This window comes from Pelobates fuscus, chromosome 6, assembly GCF_036172605.1.
Source record: "Pelobates fuscus isolate aPelFus1 chromosome 6, aPelFus1.pri, whole genome shotgun sequence".
Taxonomy (NCBI): Eukaryota; Metazoa; Chordata; class Amphibia; order Anura; family Pelobatidae; genus Pelobates; species Pelobates fuscus.
In genome coordinates this window covers 306,141,737-306,159,804 of record NC_086322.1, presented here as the reverse complement: position 1 = coordinate 306,159,804, position 18,068 = coordinate 306,141,737, and the positions used below count along the sequence as shown (strand labels likewise).

At 41.7% G+C, this 18,068-nt stretch overlaps 1 protein-coding gene across 1 annotated transcript in view; it reads left to right on the top strand.

Moving 5' to 3' along the window:
- The window catches only part of ATP9A (ATPase phospholipid transporting 9A (putative)), a 101,912-nt gene that overhangs the window by 58,959 nt on the left and 24,885 nt on the right, over positions 1-18,068 (top strand). Inside the window, exons 14-20 of the mRNA XM_063459699.1 lie at positions 3,265-3,471; positions 8,125-8,286; positions 10,758-10,850; positions 14,993-15,076; positions 15,860-16,030; positions 16,901-16,999; positions 17,516-17,605. Of these exons, the coding sequence (XP_063315769.1) occupies positions 3,265-3,471; positions 8,125-8,286; positions 10,758-10,850; positions 14,993-15,076; positions 15,860-16,030; positions 16,901-16,999; positions 17,516-17,605 (906 nt within the window). The remainder of the gene's footprint in view (positions 1-3,264; positions 3,472-8,124; positions 8,287-10,757; positions 10,851-14,992; positions 15,077-15,859; positions 16,031-16,900; positions 17,000-17,515; positions 17,606-18,068) is intronic.

The window sequence follows — 18,068 nt, the reverse complement described above, 5'->3', positions numbered from 1 at the left end:
ATGTTTTATCCTACTACAAATGTGCTAAAATTATTTAAATGAGTAAAAGAATTCCATTTTAGTGAAGGCAAACCATTTCTAAAAAAAATATAAAATAAAAAATAAAATATGTATAGTGTATATCTCATATAAAATAAATGTTTTGAACTGAACAAGATCCGTGGATGGGTGATTAGGAATCTACATGATATGAAAAATTATTTCTCTATTCTCTATTTCCAACGATGATTGGACTGTGAAATGATCTTTCTGTATGACATAAAACATGCGCTAGAAAACATGGTAGGTTAATATATTTAACTAGGCAGTTGGTCAGTCCCGCTTAGGGTTTTTCAGTTAGACATACAGATACATTGTAGAAGGATAGATTATGTCTCCTCCTAAAGACTAGAAGCTGGACAGTTTAGATAGACTGTTTTGGATTTGGGTTTTTCCAACACAACCGCATTAAGCACTGAACAAGAATTACTTCTAAGATTTAATGTTTAATTTGAACGTACATTACGAATGAGAACTACTTACAATAAAGACATCATCGCAATGCTATTCAGACATCTGACATTCTGGCCACACAAGGAAAGAATTGTTAGATAGACAATAAATATTTTTTTCCACCACAATAAAAAAGACTTCCAAAGGAAAATAATAATATTAATGGATGTTTTAAAGTGTTTTCAATTAAAGAGCTGAGGAGGGGGAGGATATGTCAGACTGGTTACATGGGGCGGGAGTGGGGAGAATGATTTGGTAGCTGTGATACAGAATCCCGTAAGTAGAAATATTTTTGGTGTCCATTTAGAAAAGATCATGAAGTAGATGTACGTTCTGATCATTTGCAGGTGGGACACGGCCTAGGGGCCATCAGTGGCAACTCAATTAAGGCCACAATATGGGCTATTTTTTTTTTTTTTTTTTAATTGGAACCATTTGTTCAATTCCAATTCATTGGAACTGTAGATCTGATTCATTACTTCAATTATTATTTCCATTCTGTGACCCCGTGATCTGGAAGTGAAACTTTTTTTTGGTGGCTCTGACACGAGAGGTTAACAGAGCAGGAAACATAGTCTCTCTGTCCGCTGTGTGACCAGCCTAATTAAGTAATTGCCTAATTACATGAGGAGTTGGAAGCCAATACTAAAAATAGTCCTGTATTATTTAATGGAGAGGAGTGGGCTAGTTTCTCATATTGTGCCATCTGGAATGCGTTTACATTAATCCTATCCATAAAGGTCAAGCTTTTCCAAAGAAAAAGGTCACCTGGTCTTTGACTCATTTCAATGTGTTTTTAATGGAGCACATAACCGGACAACTTATTGTAAATATGTGATTCAGCTTCTGTTACTCATAGGGAAAAGAATTAATAATGAAAATATTATGCTCTGCAGCGTTTATGGGTATTTATGAGTGTAGGTGTGTGAGATATATATGACGTGATCTAGACACAGGGTGAAATATCACACCACGTAATAAAAACTGTAATGTATGGTGTGAGTGACTACTGGGCCGTACGAATCCCAAACGGAGATTGCTAACATTGGGACGTCCACAATCTGGCCAGAGATTGCTAGCATTGGGACGTCCACAATCTGGCCAGAGATTGCTAGCATTGGGACGTCCACAATCTGGCCAGAGATTGCTAGCATTGGGACGTCCACAATCTGGCCAGAGATTGCTAGCATTGGGACGTCCACAATCTGGCCAGAGATTGCTAGCATTGGGACGTCCACAATCTGGCCAGAGATTGCTAGCATTGGGACGTCCACAATCTGGCCAGAGATTGCTAGCATTGGGATGTCCACAATCTGTCCAGAGATTGCTAGCATTGGGATGTCCACAATCTGTCCAGAGATTGCTAGCATTGGGATGTCCACAATCTGTCCAGAGATTGCTAGCATTGGGATGTCCACAATCTGGCCAGAGATTGCTAGCATTGGGACATCCACAATCTGGCCAGAGATTGCTAGCATTGGGACGTCCACAATCTGGCCAGAGATTGCAGCATTGGGACGTCCACAATCCGGCCAGAGATTGCTAGCATTGGGACGTCCACAATCTGGCCAGAGATTGCTAGCATTGGGATGTCCACAATCTGGCCAGAGATTGCTAGCATTGGGATGTCCACAATCTGTCCAGAGATTGCTAGCATTGGGATGTCCACAATCTGGCCAGAGATTGCTAGCATTGGGACATCCACAATCTGGCCAGAGATTGCTAGCATTGGGACGTCCACAATCTGGCCAGAGATTGCAGCATTGGGACGTCCACAATCCGGCCAGAGATTGCTAGCATTGGGACGTCCACAATCCGGCCAGAGATTGCTAGCATTGGGACGTACGTATTCCGGGCAGAGATTGCTAACATTGGGACGTACACATCCCGGCCAGAGATTTCTAGCATTGGGATGTACACATCCCGGCCAGAGATTGCTAGCATTGGAACGTACGCATTCTTGCCAGAGATTGCTAGCATTGGGACGTACATATTCCAGCCAGATATTGCTAGCATTGGGGCGTTCGTATTCTGGCCAGAGATTGCTAGCATTAGGACGTACCTAGTCTGGCCAGAGATTGCTAGCATTGGGACGTACATATTCCAGCCAGATATTGCTAGCATTGGGACGTACGTATTCTGGCCAGAGATTGCTAGCATTGGGACGTACGTATTCCAGCCAGATATTGCGAGCATTGGGACGTATGTATTCTGACCAGAGATTGCTAGCTTTGAGACATACAGTACGTATCCCGGGCACAGATTGCTAGCATTGGGACGTACATATTCTGGCCAGATATTGCTAGCATTGGGACGTACGTATCCCGGGCACAGATTGCTGGCATTGGGACAGATCTATCCCAACCTGCCAGTGATTTCAATTTGCAGCTGCTAAAGTTAATTCTGACCCTTTCCATGTTGCGTAATGCAGGTAGAGGGAATGGGGAGACAGAGATGTAATCTCTCGCTTTCAGCTCGTCTCCCGACTTATCTGTTGTAATGTCAGTGTCCCCAGGGTCGTATCCTGGTCAGACCACATTGCCAGTAAGTGTCCCTGGGAAAGACATCTAAACATAAATATCCAGATTGTTTCACACATTGCCGGGATATTTTAAAACGTGCGTATACAATAAGATTTACAATGAAATTTAGACTGTCCTTTGTTATATTTGCCTATATTTGTTTGAGCGTTTGGACTCATTGTGTAATGCCAGAATGTTTATTTTATTTTCTCATTTGTTTTTTATTGTGTTTTGCTCTGTCTTCCTCCAGCCTTCTCAAGACCCTCCTGCTCAGAAAGGCCTGACCACCAAAGTACGGAAAACTATGAGCAGCCGGGTGTATGAGGCCGTGAAGGGCATCGCTCTGTGCCACAATGTGACGCCTTCCTATGAATCTAATGGCGTGACTGACCAGGCCGAGGCTGAACGCCAGTTTGAGGATTCCTGCAGAGTGTATCAGGCTTCAAGCCCTGATGAGGTATTCAGACAGAGACACCATGGGTTCTGATGTTTGCAATTATAAAATATCCTGTGTGAGTTTGTATGTCAGAATAACTCCTCATAGTTAGTCTAATGCCAAGAGATTCGCTGTATCTGAACAGAAACATTAGTGGGCTTTTTGTCTTCATTGTGTAATGTCTTGATGTAGTGATGGTGGATCACTAGAATATTATGTAATGTTTTACAGCCATCATACTCTGAGACTGAGTACTGATCTCTCGTTTGAATGTACGGTAATTAATTCTTGGTGTCTCCGTAGAGGCTGTAAGACCTACTTGGCATTTTTAGTCTGAGGTCCTAGCTGGAGTTGAAATCTCCAAGACATAGATTGTCTGAGTCCTACAATATCTTTAAAAAACATCAGAGAGTGCCAGTTGATCTTGGCCTGTGTGATTTGTCCAAGTAAATGGTTTTGGAATATGGAACCTCAAAAGACTTGCATCCCGAAGTAAAAACCCACAGGATTATTTATGACATTTCTTGGAGAATGCCATGTGTTTGTACAGTTAGGTAATCTGCTTCTATAATATTTCTCGTGTAGGGTGAATATTTAATGAAATGTTGATATTCCGTGCTTTATAGCAATAGATACAAACTTACAATTATGATTATATGCTCGATCCTGTGGATCATGTCACTATACGTCCGATCGTGTTAGTGTGTCCATGTATCGTGTTAGTGTGTGTCGGTATATTGTGTTAGTGTGTGTCAGTATATTGTGTTAGTGTGTGTCGCTATCTTGTGTTAGTGTGTGTCCGTATACCGTGATAGTGTGTGACGGTATATTGTGTTATTGTGTGTGTGTCGGTATATTGTGTTAGTGTGTGTCGGTATATTGTGTTAGTGTGTGTTGCTATCTTGTGTTAGTGTGTGTCCGTATACCGTGTTAGTGTGTGTTGGTATATTGTGTTATTGTGTTAGTGTGTGTCGGTATATTGTGTTAGTGTGTGTCGGTATATTGTGTTAGTGTGTGTCGGTATATTGTGTTAGTGTGTGTCGGTATATTGTGTTAGTGTGTGTCGGTATATTGTGTTAGTGTGTGTCGGTATATTGTGTTAGTGTGTGTTGCTATCTTGTGTTAGTGTGTGTCCGTATACCGCGTTAGTGTGTGTCCGTGTATCGTGTTATTGTGTGTCGCTATATTGTGTTAGTGAGTGTCGCTATATTGTGTTAGTGGGTGTCGCTATATTGTGTTAGTGGGTGTCGCTATATTGTGTTAGTGGGTGTCGCTATATTGTGTTAGTGGGTGTCGCTATATTGTGTTAGTGGGTGTCGCTATATTGTGTTAGTGTGTGTCCGTGTATCGTGTTATTGTGTGTCGCTATATTGTGTTAGTGAGTGTCGCTATATTGTGTTAGTGAGTGTCGCTATATTGTGTTAGTGGGTGTCGCTATATTGTGTTAGTGGGTGTCGCTATATTGTGTTAGTGGGTGTCGCTATATTGTGTTAGTGTGTGTCGCTATATTGTGTTAGTGTGTGTCGCTATATTGTGTTAGTGTGTGTCCGTGTATCGTGTTATTGTGTGTCGCTATATTGTGTTGGTGAGTGTCGCTATATTGTGTTGGTGAGTGTCGCTATATTGTGTTAGTGGGTGTCGCTATATTGTGTTAGTGGGTGTCGCTATATTGTGTTAGTGGGAGTCGCTATATTGTGTTAGTGGGTGTCGCTATATTGTGTTAGTGGGTGTCGCTATATTGTGTTAGTGGGTGTCGCTATATTGTGTTAGTGGGTGTCGCTATATTGTGTTAGTGGGTGTCGCTATATTGTGTTAGTGGGTGTCGCTATATTGTGTTAGTGGGTGTCGCTATATTGTGTTAGTGGGTGTCGCTATATTGTGTTAGTGTGTGTGTGTGTCCATGTATCGTGTTAGTGCGTGTGTGTCCATGTATCGTGTTAGTGCGTGTGTCCGTATATCGTGTTAGTGCGTGTGTCCGTATATCGTGTTAGTGCGTGTGTCCGTATATTGTGTTAGTGCGTGTCCTTATACCACGTTAGTGCGTGTCCGTATATCGTGTTAGTGTGTGTGTCCGTATATCGTGTTAGTGTGTGTGTCCGTATATCGTGTTAGTGCGTGTGTCCGTATATCGTGTTAGTGCGTGTGTCCATATATTGTGTTAGTGCGTGTCCTTATACCACGTTAGTGCGTGTCCTTATACCACGTTAGTGCGTGTCCGTATATCGTGTTAGTGTGTGTGTCCGTATATCGTGTTAGTGCGTGTGTCCGTATATCGTGTTAGTGCGTGTGTCCGTATATTGTGTTAGTGCGTGTCCTTATACCACGTTAGTGCGTGTCCGTATATCGTGTTAGTGTGTGTGTCCGTATATCGTGTTAGTGCGTGTGTCCGTATATTGTGTTAGTGCGTGTCCTTATACCACGTTAGTGCGTGTCCGTATATCGTGTTAGTGTGTGTGTCCGTATATCGTATTAGTGCGTGTGTCCGTATATTGTGTTAGTGCGTGTCCATATACCGCGTTAGTGCGTGTCCGTATACTGTGTTAGTGTGTGTCCATAAGGAGGGGGCCGTGCCGCTGTAAAGGATGGAACCATTAATGTTTTGTAACTTTTGTAAAGTATTATTTTAATTAATGAAAACGCTTCTTCGATAGAGTTTTGGCTTTTATTAAGTAACAAACCTATGAAATTGGATTGTGCAAAGTGCTCACATAATGGAAGCATTCAACAGCGCGAAATGTGTTTTATTATTGTAAATACATATCATTTCATACAATGCTATAAATTCTATCCATACTACATGGCACATTTAGACACATCACATGACTGCAGGCGGGTTTAATCCGAAATCTATCGATTTATTAATTGATCCAATGTATAGAGAAAGGATCTGTACATATCACAGAAACATATACTGCTAAATACAAAGCTAGATCCGCACATTCTACCTAAACATTCTGTCCATTTATGCAAATCATTTAAAAGTGGGTTTTTTCGGCTCTCTTTACGAATAGCTGAATGTAATGAATATTAGATGTAACTATCCCGTTCCTAAGTCCACGTTGGTGCTGACAATACAGGCTCTGCAATGCGTTTTTACAGTGTAATTGTATCAGATCTCTCTGTGTTCAGGAAGTCACTGCCATCAATTAAGTGGGCATTGTTTGTTCTTTCACTTCTTTACAATAATTTTAAATATATTTTACCAGTCGGTTTGCAATTTGTTTCCTGAAACAGACCTCAGGATTTCCTAAATTGGTTTCCTGTGCTTTCCCTCCCTCCAAAATACTTTCTCATTGCCGTATCGGTTACGGCCCCGGGGTACCTATCAGGGGAGTGAAATCGATATAAACAGATTGCAGATAAGGGACCTGGTGGCTCTTTCAGACGACATTCAGATATCTAGCACCATCCCCATTGCTTAACACGACTCTGTTAGAATAAGAATATAAGGCTGGAAATAGACTGAGCATATTGGGTTAATCACTAAACTGACACAAGGGAATAACCATGTTTAGGGCAAATTAAGCAAACAGGACTTTTTTCCAGTCCAGATTTTTATTTAATCTAACATTTTTTTTATCAATTCTGCACCGTGGTTTAGTCAATACACAATTTAATCATTTTTATTATGTTTCACTTAAACTTAAATTATTTTTATAATTATTCTAAAGTTCTCTTATAATATTTATCCACAAAGTAAATCATATGTATCTGTCGCAGTGTCATATCTGCTTGAAACTGGTGACTGACCAAATCCTATGATTAAGTGTTTTCTCGATAATTTCATTTCCTTTTAAAGGACACGGTTGGGTTTTCTATTCATGAAAACCAAAATGTTAAAAATATGCATTAATGTATATATCCTAATAATTATTCTTAGAGGGAGGGAGTGAGTGTGGGTTCCCACATGTTCGTAACATGTACAGAGACCACGTCCAAATCCGGCTACATGTCTGTATTTAGGAAGCCAATTCACATTGCCTGCAGAAGGCTCATTCTGACAAGCGACCCCTTTATACTAAGTGATGTGATTAGCCCACCCTTGTAATCAGGAGCGTGTGTCTTAACATATACAAAGTATCAGGCTGATTGACAGCGCGGCCAATCTGTGTGTTGGTGTGTGTGTGGCTCTATGTACACCAATATTTTAGGGCAATCTTCCTCCAGCAGTCGGTGATATTCCCCTTTCACTGTCCCTATATATATACACTGGAATACACTAATTAAAGGGACACTCTAAGCACCGTTACTGTTTGTTGAACTATTTCAGTTTATTATAGTAATTATTGGGCCAGAAGTGTTTGGGTCCTTTTTTGGTTGGACGGTTGGAATGATATTAAAAAACCTGGAGCTCTCCTGCCTCCAAAAGCCTCATTTCACCTGCCCTTCTGTTATCTAGCAGGTCGTTCTGAGAATGATGGGAATTTTAATTCAATAAATACATAGGGCCTTAGTTGGCCAACGTATGCTATCCTTAATAAAAGCCAACGTCTGCCAGGCTTCATTGAGTGTAATAGGACCTTGTGGGGAGATAACAATTATTATTTATTTATATAGCGCCATCAGATTCCATAGCGCTGTACAATGGAGGAGCTATGACTAGGATTGTTGTGTTTCAATGTATCTTTTGTTTCCTCTGTACATTAATGACCTGTTACGCTTTCTGTGACCCAGGTGGCGCTTGTGCAATGGACGGAGAGTGTTGGTTTGACTCTGGTTGGAAGAGATCAATCTTCCATGCAGCTGAGGACACCTAGTGGCCAAATTCTAAACTTCACCATTTTGCAAATCTTCCCCTTCACATATGAAAGCAAACGGATGGGTATAATTGTCAAGGTTGGTAAACCGTTTTCTGTCCCAGGTTTATGCAATACATCATCGTACATTGTAGCTAAATTCCAATCTTTTTTTGCCCAAACTTTTTAGAAAAAAATAAACTATTAAATTCTGTGAGCTTTGAAGTTGGTGGTTAGTGAGCGCCTTCCAGATTTATACCTTAAAAAGGGACTCTAAGCACCATAACCACTACAACCCACTATTGTCAGCTAGCATTCCCGGCCAATGTATGTAAACATCACATCGCTGATCTCTCTTGTCTTCTGCCTTTGCAAACCCTCCCTTTCTAACCCCCTCCAGACTTTCTGTGGCTGTCCAATCACAGACTTCCCAATGCAGCTCAATGAGAAGTCTTTGCACGGCAGGTGCTCTGGGCAATTGCTGCCTCTTGAGTTTATCTCCACTGAGCTAAACAAACCAGGAAGTAACAGGACTGGGTGTCTGATTGACAGACAGGGGGGTGGAACAAGGTTCATTTCTAAAAGTGTCAATTTCAATTGGAATCTGCACTTTTTTTAAAATGGGAAAAAAAAAAAAGAGGACACAATCTTCACAAAAAAAGCACTTCAACAAGATAAATTGCTTTAAGGGTCTGGAGTGTCCCGCTAATAAAAGGTCTGAATGCCATGTTCCCCCATTTAACTCACAGCTATTCTGCAGGACCGGCAATGTTTTCCTCGCAGGGTTAACTTGCTTCTAATGGCTGTCAATAAAACAGACGCCCACTAGAGGCGCTTCAGTAAAATAGCAGATTAAAATGGTCTCAGGCAGACTGATTGACACACTAGCCTCCCAATGCTGTCCTTTGGGAAAGTATTGGATTGGCTGAGATCCGTGATCTCGGCCAAAGAGTCAGCGTTTGAGCAAGGGAACTGGCGCTCTCTGGGGGAAAAGCAGGCGTTAACTACCGTTTCTTAACCCTGGCAGTGCTGGCCTGGTCTCCTAACCGTGTCTAGAGCACTAGAACATTAGGAATACCCATTTCTAGAAAGACCATCCGATCGGTGCATGTGCGATAGCCTCCCTGTTTTTTCTTATGGATCTCGATCTTCAAGAACCCGGTTTTAACCCCTTAAGGACACATGACATGTGTGACATGTCATGATTCCCTTTTATTCCAGAAGTTTGGTCCTTAAGGGGTTTAAAGAGCAAGGAAAGGTTTTTTTATTTTATTTTAGAAATATTTTTAAGATATTTGCAAAGACTATTTTACTCCATTAAAACACATTGCCATAAACACACATTATACAAAGTAATAATACAACCACTGCACAGCATCCACATATTCAGCTCTCTTTAACTTTATTGTACTGGAAAGTGGCTACCTCCCTCAGAATAGTCCCATTTGTATTTTCTGGTCACAAGGTGGCTTTACTGTGATGTCTTAGAATACACGTCCGGTCCTATGCCTGGAGGCTTTGATGTTCTAGCACGATGTATTCTTTCATCTTCCAAACCACCTCCCAACAATTGTTTGTGGTCGAGAGATGAGGGCTTTGAGAATTGAATTCCAGACAAACGCCTGGATGGTGGCCATCTCGGAGCATGCGTGGAAAGGCTGTCCTGTCCAAACAATACATGTTGGTTAAATGATTTTGAGCAGATTGATGTTGTGATTCATCCACCATATGAGAAAGCCCTAACCTTCTCCTGAACCCACTCCAAAGGAAATGACTCATGACTGAGAGAGTTGACATAGTATTTATGTTGGACCCAACGCTATAAGATTTGATTGGCCGGTATTCATTCACGGGAAGTAAGGGCTGTGCACCATTTCCTATGTAGATGTCTTTAAACACCTTTAATAATGTCAACAATTAAACACAAACCTCACTCTCTGAAAGCTGAGAACGGTGGAAATCAGGTTTAAAGGGACACTGTAGGCACAATTACTGCATTATCTCAATGAAGTAGTTATAGTGTCTGGAGTCCCCTGGCGCTGTTCTTCCATTCCTGGTTAAACTATTTCAAATGTTTTAATGCTAAATGAAATCTCCCAGCAGCCCATCCCCTTTGTGCTGCTTGGGTTAATAAGGAAGCATTGCAGCTTCATTTATCACAACGCCCAATCCTGCTATGAATCGCTATGGCAGGACGGAAGTGTGTAATCTCTGCCTTAACCACGCCTTCAGTAGGGGCCAGGCTGTGGGTGGTCAGGGACCCTTGTTCACTGTCAAACGGCTCAAAAAGTGTTTAACAGTAAATGGAGGGACAGAGCCAGGGGACTCCAGACACTATAACCACTTCAATGAAATGGTTATAGTGCCTACAGTAGTTCTTTAAGGTTACCGTTAGACTGCAACTCTCATCATCCAACCCACAAGACTGAGGCTTTCTATACCTTTTTGCTCAATTTATTTGACCCCAGTTACATTGTTTTTGTTCGTTTGTACAGAATGTCTCCTGTTTTATAAATTTACAAAATTAAGCAAAACCAAAACATTTCCTTCTTTCTGTACTTTGTCCATTAGGAGGACACTACGGGAGACATCACGTTCTATATGAAAGGGGCCGATGTGGTAATGGCAGGAATTGTGCAATATAACGATTGGCTGGAAGAAGAGGTAAAGTGAATGTGATGCTGTATTTTTATAGAAGTAACACAACCTATTGTAATTGGTTTAGATGGACACTAGGTGGCACTGTAAGACAGTTATACATAAAAATAATCCAAAGTTAGCAATTGGCAACTAGACTTTGGTGCCACCGAAATTTTAGTTTCATCTGCAGAAAAAAAAATTAGCTTCATCTGAACTGAATTTCGTCCATTTGTTCATTCGTTTTTAGACTAAATTTGGAAAAAAATATGTTTTATTTCAAAATGTCATTTGATTAATGAAATTCAAATCCGTGTTGCGGGCCACAGCTGCTTCTTACAGCCATTTAGTAGATAACTCCCTAAACGGGTACCATTGTGGGATTGCTATTTTCAAGGGTGCCAGATAAGGGAGCTCTATTTATTATATCTATCATTTTTGGTATCTTTATGGCAATCCCACAAGGATGAGGGAGCTATCGACTAAAAAGATGAAAGCTTTCAGACAACTATACTAATACTAAGAAATAATACTAAGTATTGGTAAATGAGGGAGGGTGTCCTCTCTTACACCTACCCAGAATGCTGCGAGTAGGGGCATGTCTACTAAACAGCAAGCAGCAAGTGACTGTTATAAAAAAATAAATAAAAAAAAAGACTAGCGGCTATGCTAGGTAGTAAGTCCTGCTGTACCTGCTGCATGTCCGTGTTACCTACCCACTGCCTGGCACTAGATAAGGATGCATGCTGCATGAACAACCGATCCAGACACAGAAAAGTGCATGCTGCCACATTCAAATAGATTTGTTCTGGGGGGCGGGGCCTGACAGCCAAGATGGCAGGACGTGCAATCTGAAAGCTCCAGCACCGGCAGACACAACTACACTAATCCTGTCCAAACCACAGGAGCCAGCAACACAAGGTGCTTGGATTACGACACAGAACCTTACAGAGACCAGATTGATACCAGTCCCGCACAGACTGGCACTAAGAGAGCCTGTATCGGCCATGCGGCCTACAACGGAGCGGAGCCTGCAGCATGGGGGAGGCGGCCGATCACCCGGCAAGGGACCCGCTCACACAAGAGAAACACACTCAACCCTGCTACCCCCCCCCCTGGACCGGCGGGGGTCATCCCGGTCCTCGCTGGGGACGGTTACCCCCAAACAAGCGATAGAGCCTGAAGACAAGCAAAACTGCCAGGGCCCAACCAAAATGGCGGCTCGGACGCAATCCGTGCAGGTGAAAACCCGCATCAAACCACCTATACACACTCTGGAGTTCTTTGACCGGCTTGGCGAAAGCCTCTGGTCAGCACTCCACACCAAAAGCCAGATCTTTCAGCTAGCTATGAAACGAGCAGCGGCATGGATACGCCCCACCATCCGCCGCCAACTACGCAGACACCCACCAGCAGCTCCCAGGGCGGCCTCCCGACGAAGGTTGAAAGACCGCCAGCAAACTACGCAACCCAGGCAGGGACCTGCACAAACAGCGGGTGAACGGGTCGGCCGGCAGCGGAGACAGGGAGGCATACCCTTGGGCACAGCGACAGACAACCCACGCAACCCCATACCACAGAGCCTACCCGGGCTGGAGGCCACAGGGGTGAAGACCCAGAAGCATCGCCCACATCCACGGAGGCTTCAGCGCCGTAAGTGGCCCAAGTACATCAGGCCCTCCACTACCCCCGAACGGGGCGAAAACTCGAGCTCCAGAAGCTGCAGAGTTCGTGGCACAGAGATGCAGGCCCATACAACAGCCTGGGGCAGGAGGGATGCCGCCATACTGTCCACTGCTCTAGCGGCCCCAAATACCTCACCACCAAACGCTAGCTGCTCCCACAGAGACGGCATCGGATGAAAGAGCCACACCACACAAAGCCTCTATAAGGTCAGCCGGGCCCGCCAACTAGCAGCTTCATCTGACAGACTGCACGACCGGGACTGACACCCACAGAGAGCAGAGGGCAAATATACAAGCAGCCCCGAACCACGGCGGTTCTCAAGCATGTAAAGTCTGAATGTTGGACTGCTGTTATACCACAGTTTAGCTCTGAGAAAGAGTTACATTGATTTTGTAGTTTTGTTAAATGGCTCATATTGTTTACTGTCTCACTCTGCACATGTTTTCACGGTAGCCCGATAGGCCCCAGAAAGGGGCAGGCATTTTTTACTGTCGCTACCTCCTCTAACCCCACTCCCAAGCCTTGAATGCTCCCAACAAGTTTTATAGCCAGCACTAACAAGTGGAGCATGAATTATGCCTGCATATCATGGGTTAGCCTGGTCAGCCAGCTGAAGTTTAAGATCTGCTTATTAATCTTGTTTTTCCTGATAACGTGTACCAAGCGAGGTCCCTATCGCTAAATGTTTTATGCCTGCTCTCACTTTAACCTTAGTGACGTTCAATTGGACAAACGCCACAAGCCTGTTTATTAATGTACCAATATAAAGGAGCTGAACCAGACTGACTGGCACTCGAGTATTAATCTCCACTGTTTAAGCCGTATTAATCACATAGTAGGCACGAGAGCAAGTAATAAGAATTATTTCTAACTCACTTTAACACCTTGTAGACTTTTACGACTCGACTATAAGTGGTAACGTAGCTTAACATATGCTTACCTTATTTGCCTGTTTAGTGTTATTGCTATGACGCTGCCTAATTTCTCACTTAAGTCCAACCACTACTCTCTTTACTACTACGTTAAACTTACTAGACCAACTCCTATTAATAAAAAATGAGGCTCAAAGTTAAGCACAGATGATATATACTGCATTGTATTATACCCATTATGTATGAAGCATTATCGTCTCCCCTCTCTCATTCTGTATCCCATATACTTTTATGCCTCAATAAAAAAGAGATTGACAAAAAAAAAGACTAGCGAGTGGGCAACTACTGCTGACCAGTCACTAATCCAATAAAGGGGGGCCTGGTAAAGGTCCGCCAGGCCTCCATTGTGGGCACTTATTTAAATAATTAACTGGGTGCGATATAGTATGAGGGCAATTAAACTAAACTGGGAACCTAGTGTCCCCCTCCAGCCCCAACCCAGCTCTTAAATGCAATGTTGGGACCTCTGTGAGTGGGGGCCTTAAATAATAATGGGGGATGTGTATCTATTGACCCCCAGCCCCCTACACATTGGTGGTGCGTGGGGCCCTAAAAAATAAAGAAAGTGAGAGGTGGACCTATGTTTGACTGAGAGTGTGCTGCTTTAAAAAACCGTCTTCGTGACAGGTAAATCGTGAGACTGACAGGCGGGGCCCAGTCCAGTTGCTAGTCTTTTTCTTATGACAGTGAGCAACTACTGATGGCTTGCTGTAGTAGACATGCTCCAACTCGCGACATGGTGGTAGGGGCAGGAGGGAGAATTTAACTTTCCTTATAGTAATATGTGGTCATATTGACCCCAATAGGGTGAGGGGGAGCATGGGGCAATTTAGGAAGTTCCGAGCAGTTATATTTTTAAATATTATAAGATTACAAGAGCCGGTAGCTCCCTCCTTGTAATAAACGAAAAACAAACGAAAGAACGAATTGCAGGGTGAAATTTCATCCAACGACCAATTTGTTTCTTTGTCTTTCGGATGAATAGCTGAAGTTCGGACAAAAACATGTTCGTGCAAAACTGAATGCTCAAGTCTAATGCCAACTCCTTTGAGTGTATTATTGTTCAGTTCTAGGCGTGTAGAAAACAGATATCAATCAGCATCTTACCAGCCCTGGATCCAGGCCTTCCACTGACTGACATGCACCGTTTGCTGTCATTTATTATCATTATCATTAGAAAGTTGGGCTGACCAATAGCTCTTGTAGGACATTGTACAGCGCTGCAGAATTTGTTGGCTTTTTATAAATAATAACAATCTACTGGTTGGCAAGCTTTTTAACACGCAGAAGTCAGGGTTTTTTTTAGTAAAGGGAGAATTCGAATCTGTATTGCAAATTCAAGGTAAATATATCTGGACTGGAAACATTCGGTTCAGCTAATTTGACATTAAATTTGAAATTAACCTTAATCCTGTCAATGTTTCTTTGTGTTTAGATTGTGTTTTTGTTTTCTTTCCTCTTAATATGTAATCCTTTTGCAATATTTTATTGGTCTCTGTGATAGCCGCTTGCGTTCGGTATTCTTAAAACATGTATGTTCTGATGTTTCAGTGTGGGAATATGGCTCGGGAGGGTCTAAGAGTACTAGTCGTGGCCAAAAAATCACTCACTGAAGAACAGTACCAGGATTTTGAGGTGAGGTTGTTTAGATCTATCTCGGTACATTAGTGCTTTTAAAACATTTTTTGAAAATGAGAAAAAGGTACACGAAACAAATAAATTTGAATGCACAGAGATCAGGTTGATGGACAGATACAGCTTTTAGATGGGTTTATTTCACACAGAAGTTCGTCATTTTAGGCTTTTCTCTCGAAAGCAAATTCTGATTTTATTTTAAAAATAGGAAAACAAAATCATGTTGGGTGTCTAGGGAGACCTTGGTTTTTTTGTACAATATGTAGATACAAAATATGCTCTATACCAAATACAAAATATAACTGTAAAAAGTTATAATTATAAAAGTGTCTTTAGTGGCTATCCATAACCTCCTGAAATTTTTATAAGGTCACTTCCAAATGGGCCGAAACTAAGGGGCCGTACGGGCTGCTCAACTGAAAAGGATCACCCGAAACATGCATTTCTCAGCAGTGGTGCTTCTCTAACGACCAAAAGAGAGAAAGTAGACAAAGGCCTAAAAACTGTTATCAAATGTCTGTTTCAATGTGATCTTGCTCATTGCACCTAAACAGAATTTGTTCTCCTGGTTTCCTCAAAGTAGGTCAGGAAAAGAGGACCGAGAGCACAGGAAGCAGAATCTGGGGCTTCCATATGATTTAAACCATTGATTCTTCAGGTCCATCAATCCATGCCCATATTTAGTGTCTCCTAATTAGATCAGTAAGAGTCGTAGACAATGTGAGTGATCCACCTCTACTCATTATTATTTTGGATTTACGGGATTCTGTTTGTTTGCTACAGGCTCGATATGTCCAGGCAAAGCTCAGTGTTCACGATCGTTCCCTGAAAGTAGCGACTGTGATAGAGAGTTTGGAAATGGAGATGGAGTTACTGTGTCTTACGGGAGTTGAAGACCAGCTGCAAGCTGATGTCCGCCCTACCTTGGAAATGTTAAGGAATGCTGGCATGAAGGTACAGCGCATCACATCCTCTGTTAGATCATTCACAATTGAACACAAACTCTTGCCGGAGCTTGATTTTTCATTTTTCAGCTTGGGCTGCAGGCTACTGAGATTACATTTAACAAACGGTCCTCTCTGGAAACTTGTGCATGAGTGAAACATTAGATAAAAAGTTCAGCTACACTGAATTACGTCCAGTGAGCGGCTTCGTTTCTCCAAATTAATTTAGTTTGTTTATTTATACAAATCCAATTATGCATTCTCAATCTTTTCTTAATTTTGATTTTCCAACTGTTTAGTAGATAAACTCCTAATTTGGTAACCGTGTGTGGGATTGCCAGGAATAACAAATTAGAAAGCTATTTAGTAGATAGCCCCATTATTTGGAATCTTTAAATATAGCAATCCCACGTTAGTTTGCCAATTAGGGTGCTATCTAAAAATTAACGGATCTCTAATTTGGGTATCCTTAAACATGGAAATCCTAGATAAGGGGAACAATCTCTGAGCTATCTAGGGAGGATGTTGCTGTGAAAAAGTATTTGCCCCATCTCGATTTCCTCTATATTTACATATTTGTCACACTGAATGGTTTAATGGCTTCCTACAAAATATAAACCAAGTAAACACAAAATTCAGTTTTTAAATGTTTATTTTATTGATGTAAAAAAGTTATCCAACATCCGCTGACCCTGTGTGAAAAAGTAATTGGCCTTCTTGAACTTAACTGCTTGTATCGACTTTGGCAGAAACATCCATCACCAAAAGCTCCCTAGAACGGAATATCCGTATTTCATGCAGAGAAAGTTTGTGTCTCTTGATTCTTTGTAGAATTGCTCTAATTCGGTGACATTGAAGGGTTTATTTGTGCAATCTGTAGGTTTGGATGCTAACAGGAGACAAGCTAGAAACTGCCACCTGCACCGCAAAGAATGCCCATTTGGTGACCAGAAACCAGGACATCCATACATTCCGATCTGTGAGTACACACCGCGTGACACGAGATCTCCCATGCAATGATTACTGTGAAAATGAAGACCAATACTCTGCCTGTTTACCCAGATAACATTCGTTAACCTCTCCCAGCCAACATTTTCACATGTTATTTTGTAATCCATTGTTTTATATATAAAAACAAAGTTAGTATTATAAATGCCTCTGGGAGCAGCCATCTTGTATTTTATTAAACTCCAACTGTTGGACTTGCTTGAGTTTGATTAATAAAAATCTTAACCATTTTCCCGACGGTTCATTTTCTAGATCCAAAACAATTTGTTTTTATTAGATTATGGAGGTTGTAACGCACACATTTTTTTTTCTAATTACAAAGTGATATATATATGTTATATTATAATTTTACCTGGATGTGCCAAGTGTTAAGTCAACACAAAAGTGTTTTTATTGGTTTATTTCAATGAGGAACCTGAACCACAACAATAAATATTTTGTAAAAATGTCCAGTAGATTCGACTTAATTTTGTTTGGTTTTTCTTAGGTAACGAACAGAGGAGAAGCCCACTTGGAATTAAATGCATTTCGGAGGAAGCATGACTGTGCTCTGGTTATATCGGGGGACTCCTTGGAGGTGGGTATTTTAACTGGAATATTTTCTAATTGAGGCGGTTTATAAGTGGGACATATATTTTGCCGTATTGGATGCCGTGCATGATCGGAGTATTTATGTAACTGGTAGACTGTTTGGGGGAGATTGATTTAATTTATTTCCAATACTATTAAAGTGGTTATGACACTTGCTACGGTCCCCCTCTAGAAAAAGGTTTGTTTACTACAATTATAATCTGAAGGTATAAAGCTTTGTGAGAATCCCCCCAGACCTTTTCGATCCCATTGGTTCTTGGAGCTACAGTGATAACTCTTGTCACTGCTTAAACAGACTTGCTTGCTTTTGTTGCATGAACAGAATATTCAAGGATATAGTTGGTAGACCTGTAAACAGGTTGTTGATCCAAGGAGAAATCTGGTTGCCATTATGGAGTCAAGAAGGATTTTCTCCCCCCTTTTTGTGGCATAATTAGAAATGGCTACAA